The sequence below is a fragment of the Ustilago hordei genome (genome assembly GCF_900519145.1).
Source record: "Ustilago hordei strain Uho2 genome assembly, contig: UHO2_contig_06, whole genome shotgun sequence".
Taxonomy (NCBI): Eukaryota; Fungi; Basidiomycota; class Ustilaginomycetes; order Ustilaginales; family Ustilaginaceae; genus Ustilago; species Ustilago hordei.
The window spans coordinates 953,450-975,959 of record NW_024545253.1 but is presented as its reverse complement, the minus strand read 5'-3'; the positions used below and the strand labels follow the sequence as shown (position 1 = coordinate 975,959).

General features: G+C 51.8%; 6 protein-coding genes across 6 annotated transcripts; 3 read left to right on the top strand and 3 right to left on the bottom strand.

The window, feature by feature from the left end:
• Positions 1 to 74: 74 nt before the first annotated feature.
• UHO2_03763 (putative ribosomal elongation factor EF-2) lies at positions 75 to 3,077 on the bottom strand (the record flags this gene model as incomplete). Its single annotated transcript, XM_041554369.1, has 1 exon — positions 75 to 3,077. One exon carries the CDS (start codon positions 3,075 to 3,077, stop codon positions 75 to 77), a length of 3,003 nt encoding a protein of 1,000 aa, XP_041410303.1.
• A 1,001-nt stretch (positions 3,078 to 4,078) lies between these two features.
• UHO2_03762 (uncharacterized protein) lies at positions 4,079 to 6,868 on the top strand (the record flags this gene model as incomplete). The annotated part of the gene is made up of 1 exon (XM_041554368.1): positions 4,079 to 6,868. The coding sequence occupies one exon, from the start codon at positions 4,079 to 4,081 to the stop codon at positions 6,866 to 6,868; it is 2,790 nt and encodes a 929-aa protein (XP_041410302.1).
• Positions 6,869 to 7,128: 260 nt separating this feature from the next.
• On the bottom strand, positions 7,129 to 9,017 carry UHO2_03761 (uncharacterized protein; the record flags this gene model as incomplete). The annotated part of the gene is made up of 2 exons (XM_041554367.1): positions 7,129 to 8,395; positions 8,695 to 9,017. 2 exons carry the CDS (start codon positions 9,015 to 9,017, stop codon positions 7,129 to 7,131), a joined length of 1,590 nt encoding a protein of 529 aa, XP_041410301.1.
• A 2,530-nt stretch (positions 9,018 to 11,547) lies between these two features.
• On the bottom strand, positions 11,548 to 15,592 carry UHO2_03760 (putative methylcrotonoyl-CoA carboxylase biotin carboxylase chain; the record flags this gene model as incomplete). Its single annotated transcript, XM_041554366.1, has 3 exons — positions 11,548 to 11,777; positions 11,866 to 15,379; positions 15,485 to 15,592. 3 exons carry the CDS (start codon positions 15,590 to 15,592, stop codon positions 11,548 to 11,550), a joined length of 3,852 nt encoding a protein of 1,283 aa, XP_041410300.1.
• Positions 15,593 to 16,358: 766 nt separating this feature from the next.
• UHO2_03759 (uncharacterized protein) lies at positions 16,359 to 17,704 on the top strand (the record flags this gene model as incomplete). The annotated part of the gene is made up of 7 exons (XM_041554365.1): positions 16,359 to 16,391; positions 16,498 to 16,627; positions 16,713 to 16,784; positions 16,873 to 16,985; positions 17,079 to 17,169; positions 17,251 to 17,560; positions 17,653 to 17,704. The coding sequence occupies 7 exons, from the start codon at positions 16,359 to 16,361 to the stop codon at positions 17,702 to 17,704; spliced, it is 801 nt and encodes a 266-aa protein (XP_041410299.1).
• A 2,272-nt stretch (positions 17,705 to 19,976) lies between these two features.
• Positions 19,977 to 22,482, top strand: UHO2_03758 (uncharacterized protein; the record flags this gene model as incomplete). Its single annotated transcript, XM_041554364.1, has 3 exons — positions 19,977 to 20,000; positions 20,221 to 20,896; positions 20,993 to 22,482. 3 exons carry the CDS (start codon positions 19,977 to 19,979, stop codon positions 22,480 to 22,482), a joined length of 2,190 nt encoding a protein of 729 aa, XP_041410298.1.
• Between the last annotated feature and the right edge of the window lie 28 nt (positions 22,483 to 22,510).

Genomic DNA, 22,510 nt, shown 5'->3' with positions numbered 1-22,510 from the left:
ACTCAGACTTCAGCTCGCAAAGCTCTCGCAACCAGATAGTGCAACTGGATAACGATGAGAATGAGTGGTCACAACTACATCTCGATCCCAGCGTGAGCCAACGCAACAGTCATCTCAGCATCCAGGTAACTTGCCACCGCAACATTATCCGTCAACCCCTTCCTCCTTCTCGTCTTTAACGTAAAATCTTTCGCCAATCCCAGTGGTGGAGCTGGCTCCAACGGTCTCAACTTCACCCCTGCATCGGTTGGGTTACCTGGGACGATACTCCAATGGCTGAAAATCATCATACAAAACGCCGCACCCTGAGTTGCGATCCGTAAATCCGTTTCGAATCCATTTGCATCTATCACCGGGACAAACGCCTTAACCGTGTATAGCGTCGATCCTGGCTTCGGTGTGTCCTTCACCACATGTCCTCGTCTTTTAGCAAGGAGGGTGTAGATAGCAGCGATATGGAAAGCGGGAGTTTCAACTTCCACTTCGAATATGGGTTCCATTAATCGCGGTGTTGCGAGTAGGAAAGCGGAATAGCAGGCGCGACGCGAGGTGGGGATCATTTGACCTCCTCCTCGGTGGATAGGGTCGGGGGAGAGTTGGGCGTCGAGGATGCGGAATTTGACGTTTCGGATAGGTTCATCGCAGAGTGGACCTTCGCGTGTGGCCCATTGAAAGCCTTGGATTATGCTCTCCTTTACCATGTATAACAACTTCTTGTCTACCTCGGAGGGGAGCGTATCATCCACTAAAACATTAGCACCATTTGCATCGGGACCAAAAGCCCATACGCTTCGACTCGCCAATAAATCCCAGCCATATTTCTCTTGTAGAATCTTCCCCAAAACCTTAGGCGGCATCTTTATATCCACCACCCCCGCTTCTATATCCTCCGCTAACCCTTTCTCAAGTGGCTCTGCGATGATAGTGATCTTGTTCCGCTTGTTCGGTGTAGAAGCATAACACTTTACAGCACTAGTCTCCACAACCGTTTCACAGAACCTAACCACAGGATCACTAACCCGTACCTCAATCTCGGCAAACAACACCCTCAAATCATGCAAAACACAATCCAAATATAACTCCCCCGTTCCCATCACAACATGTTCCCCCGACTCTTCCACTTTCGTCACCGCCAAAGGATAACTCTTGTTCACCTTCCTCAACCCTTCCAACATTTTGGGAAGTTCGGAAGGGTTGAGTGCTTCAACGGAAACTTTTAGCACTGACTGAGTGACGTGTTCGACCGGAGCGAAGATGTGGAGGTCTGAGGTGGGGAGAGAAGCGGGGTAGATGGTTCCGGTTTTGGTTAGGGAGGTGTCAACGCCGGAGAGTAGGACCCATGAGCCAGCAGGGACGCCGGTTGTGGCGATAGTGTAGCGAGTTTCGGAGATAGAAGTGCAAGTGATGGTGCAGAGCGACATTTCTTCTTCGTCGTCTTGAGAGAATCCTTCGCCCAGTACTTTAACCTTCATGTCTGGTCTTGCGGTTCCAGACATAATACGACCAAAGGCGCGGAACTCTTGCGCATCAATGGTTTGGTAAAGCTTCGTCACTTGAACTACAAGCGGCCCATCAGCATCGCATGCCAGCATAGAATCATAGATCGCACCTTCTTTCGGTCCTGTGTAGCTCTTCTCCAACCTCGTCTTGGCTGCCTCTCGGGGTGAAGGGATGTGGTCGACGACTAGATCAACCAATCCTTGACTTGGACCAAAGAACTGGTTCAATACGATCTTAAGTAGCGGTCGAACATCCGCCTTATACACCGCTGGTTTCAAATGTATCCCCAGCCCCGCCAACGTTCTCTTCAGCGTATCCATATCACTCGACAGCACTGCGCTATAGATCTTGTACAACGGCTCGAGCACAAAATGAACAAAAGATCTTTTACTTTCCGCATTCTGCGCTTTCCTCGAAAAGTTCCTTGATTCGGCATTGTAGTAAATATTCCCCCAAAGTCGTTGCGCAAAGGCATCGACATCTACCCCAGCGTTATACGTTTCCGCATACAGCTTAGCGAAGCTGCGTAGTGTGAAGCAATAGCCCATCTGCGTGCTCGCAAATGCGACGCTCCCGCGTTCAGGCCCGAGCTGGAGGGAAGGGTCGGAGTCGAACGAGGCAATGCAGTTGTTGACTTCCTGTATGGCGTGTCGGATCTTGTAGTATGCTTCGGTTGGCGGCAGACGGAGTTCGAGGATGAGGCGATCGATCTTGTTAAGCACCAAAACGATAGGTAGGCTTTGGCGGATGCAGTGGCGAATGATTTGGACAGTGTTACACATCACACCTTCGACAATGTCTACGACAAGGATGACTCCGTCAGCTAGGCGACATGCAGAAGCTACTTCGTCCAGAAAGTTAGTATGTCCTGGAGTATCGATCATGTTGAGCAAATACGACTTTCTCCTTGTTCCCTCCAACACAAGTGAGAGGGGAGCAGATTTGATCGAGATGCCACGATCTCGTTCGAGGTTATGCGAATCGGTGTAACGGAGATGCGTGTCTACATCGTGTTCCATCTTGTGTGTTTCGTATACCAGTGTGTCCAGTAGACTTGTTTTACCGTGATGCAAGTGTCCCACCACCGCAACATTCCGGACCATGTCTGGGAAGTTCATGAGACTGGACAGGAAACTACGATCGAACCGTGTTTCGGGTAACCCTTCTTCTTCTACCGCGAATTTTCGAATTCTGACCGGTTCGACAATGGGAACGGATAGCGGCTGTGCGTCTTCCTCCTGAACCATTGTCTCTACTTCTTCGCCATAGATTTCGGATGCGGAGGGGTAGTACTGCTTGTCTTCGTGGAGAACGACGGCGTTGGAGGGTCCTTCATCGACGCGTATCAATGCGTGGTTGGGGATGATGTTGCCCTCTTCGTCCAATTCCATGTTTGCGATACGTTCTCCGTCGTCGGCTGCTGCGTCAGCATCATCGCCGTATCCTTCGAGAGGTGCGGATTGGGAAGGGTGTTGTTGCGCAGCATCTTCAGGGTCTTGGGTATAGTCATCTTCGGATCCAAGCTCAGAGTCGGAGAGGGGCCCGATGTAGTTTCCGAACTCGTCGTAGTCGTCCATGATGGGCCAAGCAGCTGATTGCCGCGCAGTACAGTGGCCTGGTGTGTGAGTGTGTGAGGACTAGGTATAGACGAGTGCTGGTGTTAAATGGAGGGAGAAGAGGGGAGCGTGAGGGTTGGGTCAGGAAGAAAGTTCGAGTCCCTGTAGGCTGCAAATTGGCCGAATGCCGAAGATTTTGAATTTTTCAGCCAAAGAAGAAGCCGGTCTAACAAAAGCTGAGTCTGAAAATGGCATACACAGTGACGTCTGTGATACGTTTAACCGATTCAAAAGCCTCAGAAATCGCTTCATCCATGTTGTAGGGCTTGTGAGGGCGCGCGGCAAATAGCGTTGATCACCAAGTATCGATTGCAACAATATGTAAGAACTAAGTACAAGATGATGAACAGTATATATGTGTGTCTCTCAGCACTCTGTGTATGTGTGTACGATAGAGAGGTGTGCTACGGCTGAAAGGTAACGGGGAAACTATCTTCTCCTCCTTCGGTATCGTGCAGCCGATATGCTGACGCCTGTTGCGACAGTCATGGTGAATATCCGAATGAGCGAAGGTGGCGAAAGTGTGAGATCGAACTAGGGCTCACATGCTTTCACTATCCAGAAACGTCTGTGCGCCCTATGCGGTGAAGGGTGGAGGAACCTATCCTTCCTTCCACCATCACTTAACAAGCAAGCATCACCAAACAACAGCATCTCACGGCTCAACTCGTTCAGCTAGCTCGACATCCACCAACACCGGTTCTCGTCAGTCACCAAAGGACCTACTTCTCGAGACGCTGATCGATTCAAGGACACTCGCATTCCAACCCCTCTCACCTCATCTGGACGGCCTTTCCCCTCTTCCACGCTGCTCTCTCTCACGCTCCTATCTCTCCCTATCTACCCAACAGCTATGATCTTACCCTAATCTACTACCTCACTCTGATACTCCTTTATCGACCGCAGCACGAACCAGTGCACTTGCTTCCTGACGCGTACAAGCAGCACCACCTCTACCAATCATGAGCTCACGAACCCTCTCCCCTCCCGACGAGCCGGGCAGTAGCTCACAGTCCACCCTCCAACCAACCTCATCGGAAATCCGCATACAAACCCCCGAAGCACCTGCAAGTCTCGATGACCTCCTCAAATCCTCTCACAACCCTGCCCTCTCCCACCTCATCCAGCCAAGCTCCACACTCAAAGGTGCTTCCCCGCACGACCAACGTCGTCGCAATGGCTTTCATCTCTGGCAAACTGAATCGGAAGATGCTCGCAATGCACGGCTACGAGAAGTCGTTCAGGCAGCAGAAGCACAGGCCAACTCTCCACGCACATTCACGGATGGTATACGGGATGAGGTTAGGAGTGCGACGAACTGGATTGGCTCACGACAGATCTTTAGTCTCTACCGACGGGTTAGGTTGCCTGAAGGCGAAGAGGGATTGAATGGAGATGCATTTGCTGCTCTGCACCAGCCGAGGTTGAGCAGGTTAGGGTTGATCATTCTAACGCTGAGCTTGGCGGGTGCACAGCTGGCATGGACACTGGAACTTGCTTATGGTACTCCATATCTTCTTTCGCTTGGGCTTAGCGAACAAAGTACAAGCTTGGTCTGGTTGGCGGGGCCATTGAGTGGGTTGATAGCTCAACCTGTGGTGGGGTCGCTTTCGGATCATTCGACTTCGAGTTTTCGAAGGAGGAAGTATATGATCATTTCCGCTGCGCTTCTCACAATCTCCACCCTTACGCTTGCTTACTCTGTACCCATCTCCACAGTACTTGTCGACTTATATGGCGGCGGGCTAGCGAATTGGGACCCACACAGGCACCAACTCGTACACTCCACCACGCAAGCTATTTCGGTGCTCGCATTCTGGATTCTCGATTTCGCGCTGAATGGTCTCCAGGCCGCGTCCAGGGCGCTGATCCTGGATACAGCCCCCAGCGAGCAGCAAACGATTGCAAACGCTTGGCAAGGGAGAATGACTCACGCAGGTAACGTCGTCGGGTATTTCTGTGGTTGGGTAGATCTAGCCTCTTGGAAAGGATTAAGGTGGTTAGGTGGAGGACAGTTCAGACGGTTCGCGATGATTAGTTTGTTGGCGATGATCAGCTGTGTTAGTGTTACTATTTCTGCTATAGCTGAAACTCCGGCAGATGCAAGGTTTTCAATAGGGGGGCGGGAGAGAAGAGGGTGGGAGGGGGAAGTGTGGGGAACAGTCAAAGAGACAGGGCGAGATGTTTGGCATGCGATTAAAAGGCTACCGAGATCGGTTAGGAGGATTTGCTTGGTTCAGTTGTTTGCATTTATGGGTTGGTTTCCGTTTTTGTTTTATAGTACGACGTATGTTTTACGCATTGCGGAGTATGAGAAGGATTTGAAGCGACAGAGGAGACATCGCGATGATGCATTTTCCTTTGCAGCGCTCTACAGGGAAGGGGGGGAAGGGAGTGGGGATGATGGAGGACATGGAAGTTCGGATAGAGATGCAGAAAGAGGTTCCTTTGCGATGTTGATGTTTGCTGTTGTTTCTCTCATCTCTGCTGCTCTACTTCCCTACCTTGCTCTTGCGGGGGAGAAAAGCCGCGACATCCGCAAACCCTCTCCAACCTCGCCCTCCTCCACCGAAGAGGAGGACCCTCTAACACCTCCCATCCTATTCGACACCGAATCGCACCCACACTCTTCCCGTCAACACGATCCGGAATACTCGGAGAAACTCTCCCGAGCAAAACGCATCGCTCGAGGCCTCACTCAAGGTTTAACCCTCCGCACATTCTGGACTTTGGCTTCGATTGCATTTGCAGCCTTGATGCTGGTTGGTACAGCCTGGGCTTCTACGGTGTACGAAGCGACGGTTGTGATTGCGTTGGTTGGTGTTCCCTGGAGTATTGCAGCGTGGGTACCTTTTGCGATGGTAGGAGAGTTTGTAAGGGAGGCAGAGGATGGAACGAGTCCGTTTGAGTTTGAGGATGATCATTGGTCTCCTGAGCGAATCAGGGCTAGGGCGGTGGAGGAAGGGTGGAGGAGAGGGAGGCAGAGTGTGAGAGGGAGCGTTAGTAGGGTTGATGTTGATGAAGATGAGCACCTGGGAGGAGGGGTGGTGAATAGTAATGGGGAGACGATTACTTCGCCGAATGAGTCTGCGTTTGATCCAGCGGTGGGTAGGAGGGGGTTCAAGTATATCGATGCTCCACAGCAGAGGGGGATGAGTGGTCAGTATAGGTCGACGAGTGGGAAAGGGGAACAGGTGGCAAGGGAGAGGATCAGGGCGAGTCTTGCTGATTGCGCTCCTCTCCCACGTGCGCTTACGAGGACTGATAGTGATGATGCGGACTCGATCAATGGGTTACGCCACTCTGATTTACACTCGGCTCACCACGCACACGACAATCAAGGAACAGGAGGAGCAGGAACCATCTTGGGCATTCACAACCTTGCCATCGTTGCACCTCAGTTCATTGTTGCGATCATTGCTTCGCTCATTTTCAGTGCCGTTCATTCTTCGCATAACGGGATCCATCTCGTGCTTGGCAACCCTATTGCTGGGTTGAAGACGGTAGGTGTTGGAACAACAGCCTTCGCTCTTGCGCGAGATGAAGGAAGAGAAGGGCGTGGAGGGTTGAGTGGTCACCCAGCAGAAGGAACAATCTGGGTTCTTAGGTTTGGAGGAGCAATGGCATTGTTCGCTGCCCTGGCGACTAGGTTCGTTCCTTTGACGCTTAGTGAGCGCAGGCGGAGGTATGCTGGTCATGAGCGCAGAGAGGATGATGAGGAGGCGATTGAGGACGAAACTGTGGTTGATTAGCTTCGCTTCTCACTTGGAATGATCAATCTGCATTTATGGATTCCTGGACATTGCAGAATGTGCGTGCGAGACTGTGATTACAACGTTTCAAGCAAAGCATGGATTTCAGATGGGAAGATGCAAAGATGCAATGATAGATTGGATGTAAGATAGAAATACAAAATGCGATAGGAACAAGTACAAATGATGCAATAAAGATGTGTAGAGCAACGAGGCAGCGGCGACCATGAAGTGTAGAGAGGAGGAAGAGGAAATAGAGGTTACTGTTCATCCTCAAACTGAGCCAGAATGACTTCTTCCCTCCAGCACTCATCCCCCTTCTCTACTTGCCCTTCCTTTGCGGGGACACAGCAATCGTTTTTGCAGGTGAAGACGAAAGCCGTGCTCCAAACCAAGCCCGTCCTCGCGTCAAAGCTTCCTTTAACCTCAGCATTGTTGTTTGCAGAGGGGAGGCGACGACCGAGTGCTTGCTCGATAGCAGCTTTCCTCTTCGCTTCCTCATCTCCCTCCCCTCCACCGAGGGTACAGGAAGAATCGATGTCTAGGGAGCCATCCACAGCCTGAATCTTATCCGCCTTGAGCATATTGATAAGATTCGGCATGAGTTGAGCTTCAAACACCCTCTCCGCTCCACATTGGGGGCAAGGGGGGACAGCACGAGAAGTGAAAGCTCGTTCTCCAGCTAAAGGTTCTCCAGACTTGAACTGGCCTTTGGTCACAGGAACTGCTTCGCCGGCTTTAGCTTTGCGTTCTTTAGGCCAGAGAAGATCGTACACTTTGCCTTTGGCATGGAACGCAATAGGTTCTCCCCCAAATTCGTAACGGACTGCTTGACGAGGTTCGACTTCAACACGCTTGAGGAATCGCTCAAAGGAATCGTCGATGCCGTCGAGGAGCATCTTTTCGTAACCCTCTTTGGCAAAGCCTTTGAGGTCGGCGTCATCGGCAGCATTGTCCGAAGTGGTAAGGGTGCCAGAGGCGGAGGCGGATTTGAGCATTGCTGCTTCTTCCTTGGAGAGTTTCTTGGAGATGGAGGAAGAAGAGGGTTCGGGAATGGTGTTGAGATAGAGAGGTGGGTATCTGGTGGAAGATTTGACCCAAGACGACTCGGGATTGGAAGGTGTGGCTTCGAGATCGGATTTGAGTGCGAGCTCTTCTGCTAGTTGATCGTCTTCGTCTTCTGAGTCTTCGTGGTCAGAGTACTCTTCTTCGTTGTCGTCTTCATTGTCGGCGGAGGCAGCTGCTGTGGTGGTAGACTCGGCAGCAGGTGCAGGAGTGGAAGTCGCAAATGGATTATCCGCGCCACCGCCGAAAAGCATTCCACCTAGACCGCCATTGGCACCACCAGCATCAGCAGAAGCAGCGAAAGGATTGACCTTGGCCCTCTCCTCCTGCTTCTGCTTGGCCTTAGCGGCTGCAGCCTGGCGTTCCTTCTTGGCTTGTTCGCGAGCAAGACGCTTAGCCTTTTGCTTTTCGAGCTTAGCCGCCCAACGACGGTTGAACTTGAGCGTTCGAATCACTCGCAATCTATAAGCAGCGACACAATCAATGATGGAAGAAGAAAGAGTCAGTCGAACTGATTCTCATCAGCAGTGCAGCGGGAGAGAGGAGCTATCTCGAGTGCATGTAAACGTGTGCAATGCGTGCGTACGGTGGGGGGGGCATCATTGTTAAAAAGCTCGGTTGTCAAAGTTGTACTTATTTTCAGAGCCCGAAGGGGCGTCAAGTGAAGAAATTGATACTAATCCTATGCCCCGCCAAAGTTTGACACTTGCACATATACACACCTGTGATCGCTCCAGGGAGGTGAAATGAATGAGACTTACGAAGAGACATCTTTGCGCTGACAAGCAGGTCTTGCACAACCCCAGACCATGAGACACCTGTCGTAGGCGGACTCGACGAGAGGAGCAAAGATCTGAACGAGGAGCTGCATCTGTTGCTTGCACGAGTTGCAGGTAGCGACTTGCTGCGTAGGACTGGACTTCATGGGAAGCCAAGCAGCTCGACCGCCGATGCGAGAGACGAGAGGATTGGCTTCATCGTCGCCTTCGAGAGGGCCGTCGGCGAGACCGAGTTGGACATCAGAGGCTTCGAACTCTGAACCAGAGTCGGAATCGTAGGCGTCATCTGATGGTGGACGTGGCATCTATTGCAACAACAACGAATGGCACCAAAGTGACCAGAGAGAAGGAAAGAGAGAGTCAGTCAAGCTGATGCGCTTCTTGTTTGGAAAGGGATTCAAGAGGCGACGAGGGCGTGAGGTTGAGGATGTTTCAGGAGTAGGTAGCCTAGGGTTATAAGCATTGAGATCCCACAGGCGTCTTCACACCGACGTGCTACAACGTGCCTCCCGTTTATACTGGGACCCTAAGACTCGTCATCTAGTTTTTGTCATCATTGTAAAGTGGGGGAGGCGCGAGAAAGAGAAAGAGCGAGCCCGCCGCAAAGGCAATCGAAAGGTCCAAAGAAGGGTTGTTGTGGAACGTACGATGATATTGTGTGGGGGGGGATCGAGTGTTCTGAAAGCAAGATTCAGAACGGGTATATGGGGGAATAGGATCGATGAGGAGAACAAGGAAGGAAGAGAAGCTGGCCAAGCACTCTTTCTCAACGCTCTGGATCAGGAGGAGAAAAGAAAAGAAAAGTTGCAGCCAGACGACACATTTTTTATTTTATTTTTTGCTGCGGGCGAATGGATTAATATTATTTTTCGGGCGCGTAATGTAGGTTTCCAAGGATCTGACAGAACAGAAATCGCTCGAAATCGATCACCGTCCTATCCAACACCCACACGAACTTGCCTTCTTCTGCTAGGAAGCATCATCACGCGGCGGCTGGTTCTGAAGTCAGCCTGACCATGGCTATTTTTTGTGTGCGTCGCTGGTCCTACTGTCTCGGTGAGATAGGTACATGGTCGCCTCTCAAGCCAGTGTTGGATGTGAGAAGCGAATGGACCAAGGTTGGGTCGGAAGAAGAATTCAAGCAAAAAGAACATGGCTGCATTTGGATCTCACACGTATGGGCAACAGAAGCAGCGTATCGCAGTCACCCTTTCTCGCGTGAATTCTCCACATTTGATAGGCCGCTCTCTCTCTCTCTCTCTCTCTCTGCCATTGTGACACTCAGCGCACGGAACGGCGAATATCCACCATCTCGCTTTCTTCTTCCTTCCACACCAACATCGCCTATCGCAACACACGCAACCTCTTTACCGTCGAACATTGCCAGCATCTGCACGAGACTCGCGATAGCAATTGGTTTCAATCGCGACTTCCGGCTGCTCTCCTCCTCGTAACACGAAATACAAACCCGCTTCCCCCACTTTGATCCTCGATTACTTGCCAAGATGTCGGGAGAAGGTACGCTGTTTGCTCGTCCGATGAGCTTCCTACGCCTTTCCAAAGACGTCGGCTTGCAAAATCCGGCTAGGACCGCCTACTGACACTACTCCTTGTCTTTCCTCTTGTTCACATCTGAACCCTCGTACCACTCTGTCCGTTCACCTGCCTACGACGGACTCGGCTGCTCTCAATCAATCTGTCTCACCCATACCCAACGCGCACACGATGACAATGTCGAACAACAGGTTGGCTCTTCCTCCTGTCGGTCCTGCTTTCGGCGGTCCTTCTTTTCACCATGGTTTTCTTTGTACGTAGTTCCAGCCTCTGCAGCCACAGCGATTCGTCTTTCAGCACATTGCTAACCAACATCCATTCTTTCTTCCATCCCAAACCCATCGCTTGCATCCATGCGCGCAATACACCGTCTCCACATCTTGCTCATACCACAACGGCGTTGCTTTCACCCAACAGATCATTATGTTCTCCGATCTCGAATGCGACTACATCAACCCAATCGACCTTTGCAACAAACTCAACCAGGTAAGCCCAACCCCTCTCCCCCCGTCTTTACCTCCTGCATCCTTACTTACACCCCCAGCACTCATTCTATCTTGGCTTGGAATTTGGCAGTTCATCTTGCCGGAAATGGCAGCGCACGCAGTCCTCACGCTCTTCTTCCTACTCAGTGGACAATGGCTTGCTTTCCTTCTAAACGCTCCTTTGGTCGCATTCAACGTTAACAAGGTCATGAACAAGAACCACACCTTGGATGCTACAGAGATCTTCAGAACACTCTCGGCACACAAGAAACAGTGCTTTATCAAGCTAGGTTTCTATTTGGTCAGCTTCTTCTATTACTTGTACAGGATGATTTTGGCGTTGATTGCCGATACCGAGTAATCCTTGCCGACCAAGCATTTACCAACATTTGCCCAACAGATGGCGTACGACCGCTACACAGGCCAAAAGAAGGAGCTAGCCAACTGCAAGAAGATGCGGCAATGGCCCTTCGACCTTTCACTTTCATACCTTTTAACTCTGTTTCATCTTGTATCATTTTTTTCTTTATCAAATGACATTATTCACTTGTATCAACCCCTGGAACACTCTCAATTGTCGTGCCGAGTCAAACAAGTTCGGGATGCCTGTGCTCTCTCCTCTCCTTTGAGACAAAGGATCTGGATTCCGCGCTGTGCTAGAGGCCTCTGTCTTGCTCACCTTGTTGCTCGTACACAAGCTCCCTTACACCCTCTCAACCCGACTTTCGCACACGCACCAGTCGTGTTGCTTCGAACTGAACCATGATAATGTACATCAGGAATACAAAGGAAGGTCTTACTCGGATCCAGCAACCAAAATCGCATCACCAGGATTGACACTACTTCCAGGCGGCTTGAGGACCGCCTTAATCGTCTTACATCCATCAGGAGCTACTACGTCGATTTCCATCTTCATCGCTTCCAAGATCGCAACCTTCTGCCCTGATTCCACTTTATCACCCTTCTTCGCTAGAACTTTCCATACATTCGCGGCTAGACCAGAGGTGATTGGAATAGCCGACGCATCTACAAATGAGTTAAGAAGAAGAGTTCGGGTCAGTAAAACATCCTTCATCTCAATTCAAGGTAGGCAGATAGGCGGGTTGGTGCTTACCATGAGCAAAGTCTTCAAGAGTAGCTGGTTGGCCATCGCCAGAAGTTTGGCCTGCAGCTTTACGTTTTTCTGCTTCTTGCACTTCTTGTTGCCATTCTGCAAAGAGTTTTTCTTCTTTCTCTTCGGCTTTCTTTAGGGAGACAGCTTGTTGTTTTCTGAATTCTTCCGTTGCTTCTTTGATCGATTCTAGGAATTGCGATTGTTCGGCAACATCGAAGACAGTTTCTTTGACTTTCCATTTGTAGATGCCTGCGTCGAACTCTCGGAGAGCTTGATCGTAGGACGCTTGGTCCACCTTTTCGAATTGAATAGTGTCAAAGTTTTCGAATAGGTAGGGCTGGGTGGGTTTGAAGCCTGGCTTATCACCAAACGTCGACCAGCAGGGGAGAGTGCGCCCAAGTAAAGCGTATCCACCGGGACAACTGACGGGATAGATGGCGAAACAACTGCCTCCGTGACCCAATGCACCGGCTGGGGTGGTGAGTCGAGTGGGGTTGTACTTCTGGCATCGCATACGTTTGCGTGGGTCCAGAGGTAGCAAGATCGGCGTCCCCATGAAGAAACCTACAGAGACGGCAAGCTGACGGCAGCCCACGACAGCTTCTTCCACCTCTCGAGTGCTTTTATACCCGTTTGCTTCCGCAAGGTACTCGCTGTTGTCCGGCAAGTACACCGCCTTGGATCGCACAAGCTCCATGTACTTCTGCACCGACAACTTCACCTCTCGATCCTCGAACGTGACCGGCAGCGTAAACTCTCGTGTGGGGATCTTGACATCCTTTGCGTTTGGGATTTTGGTCTCTAGCTCCGCAAGCCAGTTGACCAACCCCTGAAGATCGTTGACCTTGGCCGGATCAATCTGGATCGTGACACTGCGCAAATTGGGGTTGAGATTGACAATACCAGAAGTCGACTTGGTCTTGACTAGTTCTCGAACAAGCAGCTCAATCCTGCATCGATTGATGATGTCTGCAGTCATATCGCCATACTCGATCACGATGAACCTATCACCAGCAGAGCGGATCTTAACCATGGGCCTTTCACCCGCGACCTCGTCAATACTTGCGAGGATCGAGTTGGACTGACTAAAGTCGCCTTTCGCGTAAAGATGATCAACCACTTGCATAGACAGAGGCTCGACCTCTCCCCGGCCATCAACAGCGTTCTTGATCTGACTCAAGTACTTCTCCACACGATCGCTGATCTCGCGGGCTTGATCGTAAGTGACGGCGACGAAACGAAGCTTGTCGCTCGGCTTCATTTGCCCATCTCTCCACTCGCTCGAGATGATGGTGTTAGAGATGAGCAAACCGCCAAGATCAGGACCGTCACGGCCAAGGATGACGGGTACGTCACCGTTCATGTTGATACCGCGCGAAGAGTAGCCGAACTCGAGCACGTTACTCGGATGAGAGCCACCTTCTCCTCCATCCTTGCGAGCCCACTTGTATCGTGGACCTTCGAGACGAATACCAGTACGACTGGCCTGGTGTGAAACTTTCCACAATGTTCCATACAGCTTCTGACGGTCTTTGGTCGTGAGAAAGCCATCGTCATCGAAGGGTCCTGCCATGCACAGCAGCGGCCAACCATAGTCACTGTTGCTCTCATCGAATAGCTTCGTGAGACGTGCATCTTTGGGCAAGCTGTAAGGCTGAACCTTGCCGCTAGAAGCAAGCTCGCTGGTCGCAGGATCCATCTCGAGCGTGTCACCCGCCAATAGAGCTCGTCCTTGGTAACCACCGAGTGCCAGCGAAGGGCAAGTCGACTTGGAGTTCAGATAGATCGCCACCTCTGGCAACCCACCTCGGATAGCCAGGTAGGATCGACAGCCAGCTGCGCCATCTGCGACTTTGGTGATCTTGAGCTTGGATCCTGCTTGCACGACAATGCGTGTGTAGCATTCCACAGGCTTGCCATCGAGAGTCATGTCCATCTCGGCACCTGCAAGAGCAACGACGGCACCAGCATGGAACAGTAGCTCGGGTCCAGAGAGAGTGATTTCAAGCGCTTCAGTTCCAGCAGGGTTGCCGACGATGAGGTTGGCAACTTGCAGGGAAAGTGGGTCCATGGCACCAGCTTCGGGTACACCATGACCGACGCCCTTGCGTCCGTTGTGATCTTGCACCGTTGTGCTGATACCGCCAGTGATCACCTCGAAAGCGCAGGGCTGATACTTGAAGCCAGAAGCCGGCGTCAAAAAGGAGGTGAGTGTTTTGCCAGTAGCAAAGAGTTTCGACGCTGTGATTGCACGCAGTAGGCCGAGGTTGGTGGGTGTGCCTTGCACCTTGGACTTGTTGAGCAGGGTGCTCATATCTGTGATGGCTGCATCCCGTGACTCGCCCCAGACGCAGATCTTTGACAGCATTGGATCATACGATGCTGATACCTTGGTGCCGCTCGAGACCCATCCATCAATCCTAGGATGCTTCACATTACCGGTCGCGTATTCGATGTACTGAAGCAGACCTGGCGTGGGCGCATAGTCGCGGATCGGGTTCTCGGCATAGAGACGAGCTTCGATGGCTACTCCTTTGGGGCCCTCCTTCTGCCAAGGATTGAGCGTCTCGGCAGGAATGCCACCCTTCCCATTCAACTCAGCATCGGCCTGCATCAGCATGAGCGCAACAAGGTCAATATCGTAGCACAGCTCGGTGACGCAATGCTCGACCTGAAGACGAGCATTGACCTCGAGAAAGTAGAAGCTAGCTGTGTCATCATCAACGAGCATCTCGACGGTTCCTGCGCTTCTGTACTTGGCTGACTCTGCCAGAGCTACTGCGCACGAGGCGACCTTCTCACGCAATCCTGGTGTCTTGTGGACGAAAGGCGAGGGACACTCTTCGATGACCTTCTGGTGTCTACGTTGAATACTGCACTCGCGCTCGCCAAAGTGGATCGCTTGTCCTTGACCATTACCGAAGACTTGTACCTCGACGTGGCGACCCTTTTCGACGTACTTCTCGAGAAAGACGGAAGCGTCACCGAAGAGCGCCTTTCCTCGCGATGTGATCTTGTCGAAAGCACTCTTGAGCTCTGCGGAAGATTTGCAGACTTGGAGACCCAGACCTCCACCGCCAGCTGTGCTCTTGAGGATGACAGGGTAGGTGATCTTTTCGGCAGCCTGAAGAGCCTCGTCGGCACTTTTGAGGAGGTTGGTACCAGGAACGCAAGGGACGCCAGCCTTTTCAGCCAGAGCACGAGCTTGATGCTTCAAGCCGAAAGAGTTGATTGTCTCGCTGCGTGGACCGGCAAAGATTAGACCATCGTTTGACTCGACGAGTTTGGCAAAACCGGGGTTCTCGGACAGGAAGCCATAGCCGGGAAGTATGCAGTTGGCGCCAGTCCTTTTGCAGATATCAATGATGGCTTGCTGGTCGAGATAGCCCTTGCCGTCAGACTCTTTGCCTTCTAGCAAGAAGGCTTCGTCCGCAGCCGAGGCATGAGGTGCAGCTGCATCGTCGTTTGTGTAGACTGAAACGGTGGGCAGGCCAAGCGCTTTGCATGTGCGAATCTACGGCAGCAGCAAACCGAAGAGTGTGAGAGAACAAGTCGGATATATCAGAGGTCAGCGCTGAGCTCAAGAACCAAGTTTCATGACATACCGAATTGCACTCACCAGACGTAATGCGATCTCGCCGCGGTTGGCGATGAGCACCTTTCGGAGTGCTTGGGGCTGGAATCGTGGCTGGCTGGCGGTGAAGCCCTCTGCTACAACGCTAGCCATGTTTGAGAAGCGGTTGTTGAGGTGTTGTATGCTAGTGTTCGACGAATACTAGTGGACGGAGGTGAGCTATATACCAAAGGCTATCTGTTGGTGGCTAGCACGCTGATGCAAGATAGCAGTGATACTGAAGAGAGAGAAGGGAAGAAGCGAGCCCACCAAAGGTTGACCCGCGAGGCCAAGAGGCAAAGGGCAGCCGCAAACGCCGAGCTTGAGAACGAAGGTCAGGTGTCAGGAGACCTTGCAAGGGTCGACTTTGTCCTCTTGTGTAACCGAAGGCACATAAATGGCCACATGAGCTTATCGTGCCTGACAACAACCCGTGCCTAGTATGTGGAATAAGAGATGCACAGGCCACCGACTTCTGCTTTGTGCGCCCCTCGATGTCGTTTTGTTGATGCGATTCCATGTGCGAAAGTAGCTGCGGGCCTTCATCGTATTGACGCTTGACCGAGCGATACTTTGCGCCCTGAAGTGGCCGAACGCAAAGGTCCGCTGCGGGTGTGTATAACTTACCCCACAAAAACGAGCAGCGGGTAGATTTGCGCTGGAGCAAAAGGGAAGGACGCGGTCGGTCAACTTGACTACGCTTCCGCAGCAAAGACAAAGATATCTCGGCGTCGAAGAGCGCATCTCAAACAGCGCACAAACCTCGCTGGACTCACCTGAGCAACCTTCCCTTCCCATCTGTTGATCATAACATCAACAACAGCTCCTCGTCTTCACCTCAAGACTGCACATCAGCGCTGACGAACTGAAGAAGACCAACATGTCGGCGAAGTCATTGCCTCGAAAGATTGAGGTAAGAGTGTCAACAAGTTCCTTCGAGTTTCTTCCCTCGAGTTTCTTCCCTCGAGTGATCCTACTGACAAAGACCGAGCTTTGTGTTGTTGTTGTTGTTGCTGCAGATCAACTCGGACATGGGCGAAGCCTTCGGACGTTGGCAGCTAGGACCTGACGAAGAGATCATGAAACACATTGATGTGGCCAACGTGGCTTGCGGATTTCATGCTTCTGATCCTGTGACGTTGCACAAGAGTGAGTTGGAAGAAGCAACGCTGTGGTAGGTGCAACACAAGACACTGACCACTGGTTTGGATCGTCTGACCGCCTCCATCGATAGCTGTCAAGCTCGCCAAGAAGTACAATGTGGCGGTCGGCGCGCATCCCGGGTTTCCAGACCTGACAGGATTCGGTAAGTGCCGGTAAAGTGGAATCAGAAGGAAAAGGGGACGCTCCTCCTGACTTGTCCTTTGGTCTATCTTTGTTCGAGTATCAACCAGGCCGCCGTCGTATGGAAATGACCGAGGAGGAGGTTGCGGATATCATCACATACCAGGTCGGCGCTCTGAAAGGGTTCTGTGATCTGGAAGGTGTTGCTCTGAATCACGTCAAGGTAAGGCAGGCTGAGGCGCAAGAGGGAAGGTCGGTGGCTCATTTGTGACGCCTGAAGCTGACGGAGCGATGACGCTTTGATGCTATTGTACAGCCTCATGGAGCGTTGTACTTCTACCTCAAGAACTCTCGAAAGCACTGCGTAGCGGCATACAAAGCTATCAAGCCTTTGAGCGTTCCTATCTGTAAGTGCTTTGCCAAGGGGTCTCAGCACGGTGCTCGATCTAGGATGCTTACGCTATTGAATCCTCCTCGATCTCTTTCAGATGGGCTGGGAGGTACGGTACATGAAGAGGTAGCAAAGGAGCTGGGTATCCCTTTCGTGCCCGAGCTTTTCGTCGACATCGAGTACAGCAAAGAAGGAGCTCTGATCCCTCCGGCGCAGAGCAAGAAGATTACGCCAGAAGAGAGCGCTGAGCGAGCGCGAAAGGTAGCCGAAACGGGCAGCAACTTTGCACAAGGAGGAGGTGAGGTCAAGATGCCCGAGTTTGGACATGATGAGAATGAGGGAAAGTGTAAGCCCTTCTCGATCTGTATCCACAGTGATCTGCCTGGTGCAGAAAACACGGCGGTGGTGTAAGTGCAAAGTCAGACCGATCGTTCTGTACAAAGTGAGATCAGCTGCTGACAAGGACTATATTATTCTGTCGATCCTTTGTGCCGAGCAGAACACGCAAGATGGTCGACGAGCTCAACGGCAAGCTGTTCCCTGGTGTGTAGCATGCTGGCAAGGTGATCGTTCAAGTTTATGCCTGCCGCTTGTAATGTCAGTGATCAAACCAAAGACAAGGAGAATCAAGCTCATGAGAGTGCGATATCGATGATCCGAGTGAGAATTGGCTGAGTCGCGGATCGGCGTGTGCGAAAGAGCAAGATCTTTACTGAAGCAGATTAGAGAGCGAAGAAGCAGCCAAGCTGCAAAAGCGAGTCGGATGAAGGGATAAAAAAGGCAACCCTAGGCCCTGTTGTTGCTCTCTTCTGTAAAAGGCTGTATGTACACGCTCAGCGTCGGCGCATCGAGGCCTCTGTAGCGAGACCTAAGCATCTCGAGTATTCTGCTTCGGCTGAAGCCGAGAACAGAGAGACAAAATATCAAGCGATCGATAGATCGGAAAGAGCCGTGACTGCGACAAGGGCTAACTTAGCTCACAGACTGAGCATCGGCAAACGTGATCTGAAGGGTCTGAGGCGTTCTTAGCAGCCGTGCCTAACTATGACACTGTTTGAGAGAATCAAACTTGCTAGGAGACAAGCGACATGACTGAGTGACTTTTGCTTAGCCGAAGCCGAGCTTGTTAGCCATGAAATGGTCATGGAAATGGTCATGGAAATGGTCATGGAAATGGTCATGGAAATGGTCATGGAAATGGTCATGGAAATGGATGAAATGGATGGCCCCTATGCTGCTGCCGAGAAGTTGGCGGATCGAGGCGACGGCAACGAGTGCATTGCTCAGGTGTTGGTTTAGGCTCGACTCGACCTGATTCAGGAATTCGAACAACTGCTTGACAGCTTGACAAGTGTGAATCTTACACACGCTCACACAGTTTGGCAGCGCGCGCGTGTGTTTGAGGTTGTAAACCGTCAAAGTCGGAAAACGGGCATTCCGAAGCTGCTGTTGCTGCTCTGACCGTTGACTTGGGCACACACGCGGTCTTTCGAAAGGACGCCTGAGAGATGAAATACGATTTGTGAGCAGTCCCTATTCGCGCTTTCTGTATCCACTATGCCGGTTTGAAGTTGAGGAATTTTAGAGATTTCAAAGTGTTCTTTTTGGAGAGAGAGAGGCGGACGCGTTGGTCAGTGCATCGAGAGGCATCTCGAGAGAGACAGAGCTGCAGTGTGGTCCGAAGCCTTTTCCCAAAGAAGGTTCGTTTCAGAGAGAGAGAGAGACTCGACTCGCCGTCTGATCGCGCCGTGCTGCTCCAAAAATACGCGGCTTTGAATTGAACTCGAAGTTGAGACTGGCCCACAGCCTTCCTCTCTCTCTCTCTCTCTATTGCTGTGGTGGTCAAGCCAGGCCTTTCGAAATTGGGCTGGTTGGCTTGAGGGACGAGCTTCTGCCTGTTTGCTGCTGCTCGAATGGCACTTCTGTCTCGCACACGTCCGCTCTCGCCAAGTTCCAAGAGGGCATCCCTTCTCTGTCTCTCAGCGACTGTCTCTCAATCGCTGCCTGTGTGGTCGACTGTTGGTGCTCATCTCGCGCTCCGTTATCGAGATTGTCACAATTTACACTTCTGAGTTGAATCTCCAACTCATCTCCAACTCAGATCAGTCCAATCCTCGCTCTCACCATCATACTCACACCCAACATACCTTCAGCCACAGCATTGTCTCATCGCCCCGGCATTTCTTCGTCATCGCTTTCGGCTTCCCATATTACGCCGCTTGACGACACTCGCTGTGTCTAAGCATTCGACAAAGCGCACGCCTCGAAGCTCGGCCGTCGACACATCCTTGCAACCTACAGACACACATATACACACACGCACATACACACAAACACACATACATACACACATACACACACACACACACACACACACACACACACACACACACACGAGAGTCGTCTCCGTCACGTCCATCATAGCACTCTTCTCTTCGCTCCTCGCCTTTGATACGCTCAGCTTCAGCATCGCAACCTCTCGCGAACGCAGTCCGCTAGAGTTAGATTCTTTAGATTCTTCTGATCGCCAGCAACAAAGTCTGCACCAACTTGGCATCTCGGTCCACCTACACTCTCTCAGCGACTATCATTTCAAAGCGCTGATACGGAATCCATCACAAGCACATTTCAAGGCCCGTCATCGCACACGCATCATAGCCTGCCCTCAGCCTGCAAACCCCATCCATCCAGCATCATTCTTTGCGTCGTGATCTGCTTTGATCGACTTGAACCGCAGATTCCTCATCTTTAGCCCCCCCTGCCATCGAACAATCACACCCAGCATCAATCACCGCCCTCCCGTTCAACAACAACATCGTCACAATGAAGGGTCTCAAGAAAGCTATGGTATGTGCATCACCAAGTCCATCGCTGTCGAGCCTCGCTGGAAACGACATCATCGGCAAAACTTCCTCGATGCTGACAATCTTACTGACCCTCTCCTTCTTTCTTTCTCTTTTGCCTCTCCTCCCGCTGATCTCTCTCCACTTCGCATCGACTACTCCTCGCCACCATCATTTGCATGCAACGCCCATCTCCACCATTTCTCTTAATCCACTCTCAACAGAACCTTTCGCGTTCAAAATCAAATGACACCAACGGCAACCGCAACAGCTCGGCAGGTGGAGGCACCGTTCCCGTACCTCCTCCCAAGGGCGGCACTGTCCCCTCCACTCCAGCCTACCAGGGCTCGCTCAAGTCAAATAACAGCAACAAGGATGCTTCCAGTTCAGCCTCGAGTTCTTCCAACTCGCTCAACAACTCGAGAGGCTCTGCTGGCTCAGCACATGCACCTTTCAACAACCCTGCTTATCCTCCTGGTCAAGGTACGCCTGAAAGAAGATTCCCCCCAACCGGTGCGAATCATTTGGCTGACAAGACGCCGCCTGCTCCCCCCGTCGTTGTAGTTTCTTCAGAGATGCCTGCGGATCCCATTCCACACTCTGTTGCAACCACCTCTCAGCCCTCTTCTTCCATCACCCCTTTCCATCACACAGGCTCTCCAGGTTCCCCTCCTCCGCCAGGCGCTGCTATGGCTTCCTTGAGCAGCACCGGCATTGCTGCTTCTGAGCTCGCCACTCCTCCCAAAGCCGGAACCCTCAACCGCATGCGTGGTGTTCCTTCCACCGCCGGTCCCAAGGATACCATCCCCATCACCGCCAAGACCCCACCACGCAAGCAGAGGAGTTCTCGTTTCCACGTCACAGAAAAGGTCGAGCTCGAAAAGCTGCCCCACTTCAACGGTATGTTCACATCCTCTCTCCAGCCCTTCTCTCTTCCCTCCTTCTGCCACTTGCTCACCATTCACCCTTCCTTTTGTCTCTCATCCTGACCAACAGAGGTTGTGCCTGCCGATCGAGCCGAGCTGTTTGTAAGGAAGCTCAGACAATGCTCGCTTGTATTCGACTTCAACGATGCCAGTCAAGAGCTCGAAGGCAAACAGATCAAAGCTGCTACTCTCCACGAGATGCTCGATTACATCACCACCAACCGCAAAGTCATCACAGACGAGATCTACCCAGAAGTTGTCGCCATGTTCTCCGCCAACTTGTTCCGCTCCATCCCACCACAAGTCAACCCAATCGGAGACGCATTCGACCCAGAAGAGGACGAGCCAGTCCTCGAGCTCGCATGGCCGCATCTTCAGATTGTCTACGAGTTCTTCCTCCGCTTCGTCGAGAGCCCCGACTTCAACACCAACATTGCCAAGAAGTTCATCGACCATCACTTTGTCTTGCAACTGCTCGAGCTCTTCGACAGCGAAGACCCACGCGAACGTGACTTTTTGAAGACGACGCTCCATCGCATCTATGGAAAGTTTCTCAACCTCCGAGCTTTCATTCGACGATCTATCAACAATGTCTTCTTCCAGTTCATCTACGAGACAGAACGTCACAATGGCATTGCAGAGTTGCTCGAGATTCTTGGGTCCATCATCAACGGCTTCGCGCTACCACTCAAAGAGGAGCACAAGACCTTCTTGACACGGGTCCTCATCCCACTCCACAAGGTCAAGAGTTTGGCGCTCTATCACCCACAGCTTGCCTACTGTGTCGTTCAATTCTTGGAGAAGGACAGCTCCTTGACAGAAGAGGTGCTTCTTGGCCTATTGCGATACTGGCCCAAGGTCAACTCGCCTAAGGAAGTCATGTTCCTCAACGAAGTTGAGGAAATCTTGGATGTGATCGAGCCCTCCGAGTTTGTCAAGATCGAAGTGCCCCTCTTCCAGCAGCTTCAGCGATGCATCAACAGCCAACACTTCCAGGTCGCCGAGCGTGCTCTCTACTTCTGGAATAACGAATACATTGTCAATCTCATTGGCGACAACGTTCAGGTCATCTTGCCTATCGTCTTCTCGGCTCTCTACCAGAACTCAAAAGCGCATTGGAACCGCACCATCCACGGACTCGTCTACAACGCACTCAAACTCTTCATGGAGATCAACCCAGCGCTGTTCGAGATGTGCACAAACGAGTACAAGCAGCAACGCCAGATGGAGAAGCAGAAGCTCCACGACAGGGAAGAGGCATGGAAGAAGCTGCGCGACACTGCTATCAAGAACAGTAAGGCGATCGGAGTCGAGATGCCCGCTTCTCTCAAGGAAGAGACTGCAGCACCGGCAGGGAGCGTCAACCCATATGACTTGGATGCTTTTGACTCTGCTGCTGTTGGTGCTGAGAGCCTGTTCGAACAGATGGAGCAAGGCATCGACGGCGAAGTCTCGACAACCGAATATGACGATGTCGAAGCCAATCGAGTTGCACAAGGGACAGCGCAAGAACCCGAACAACAAGCGGGTGAAGATAGCGTCGACGATATGGTACGTTGATTCTATAACAGCCGACCCCACACCACCA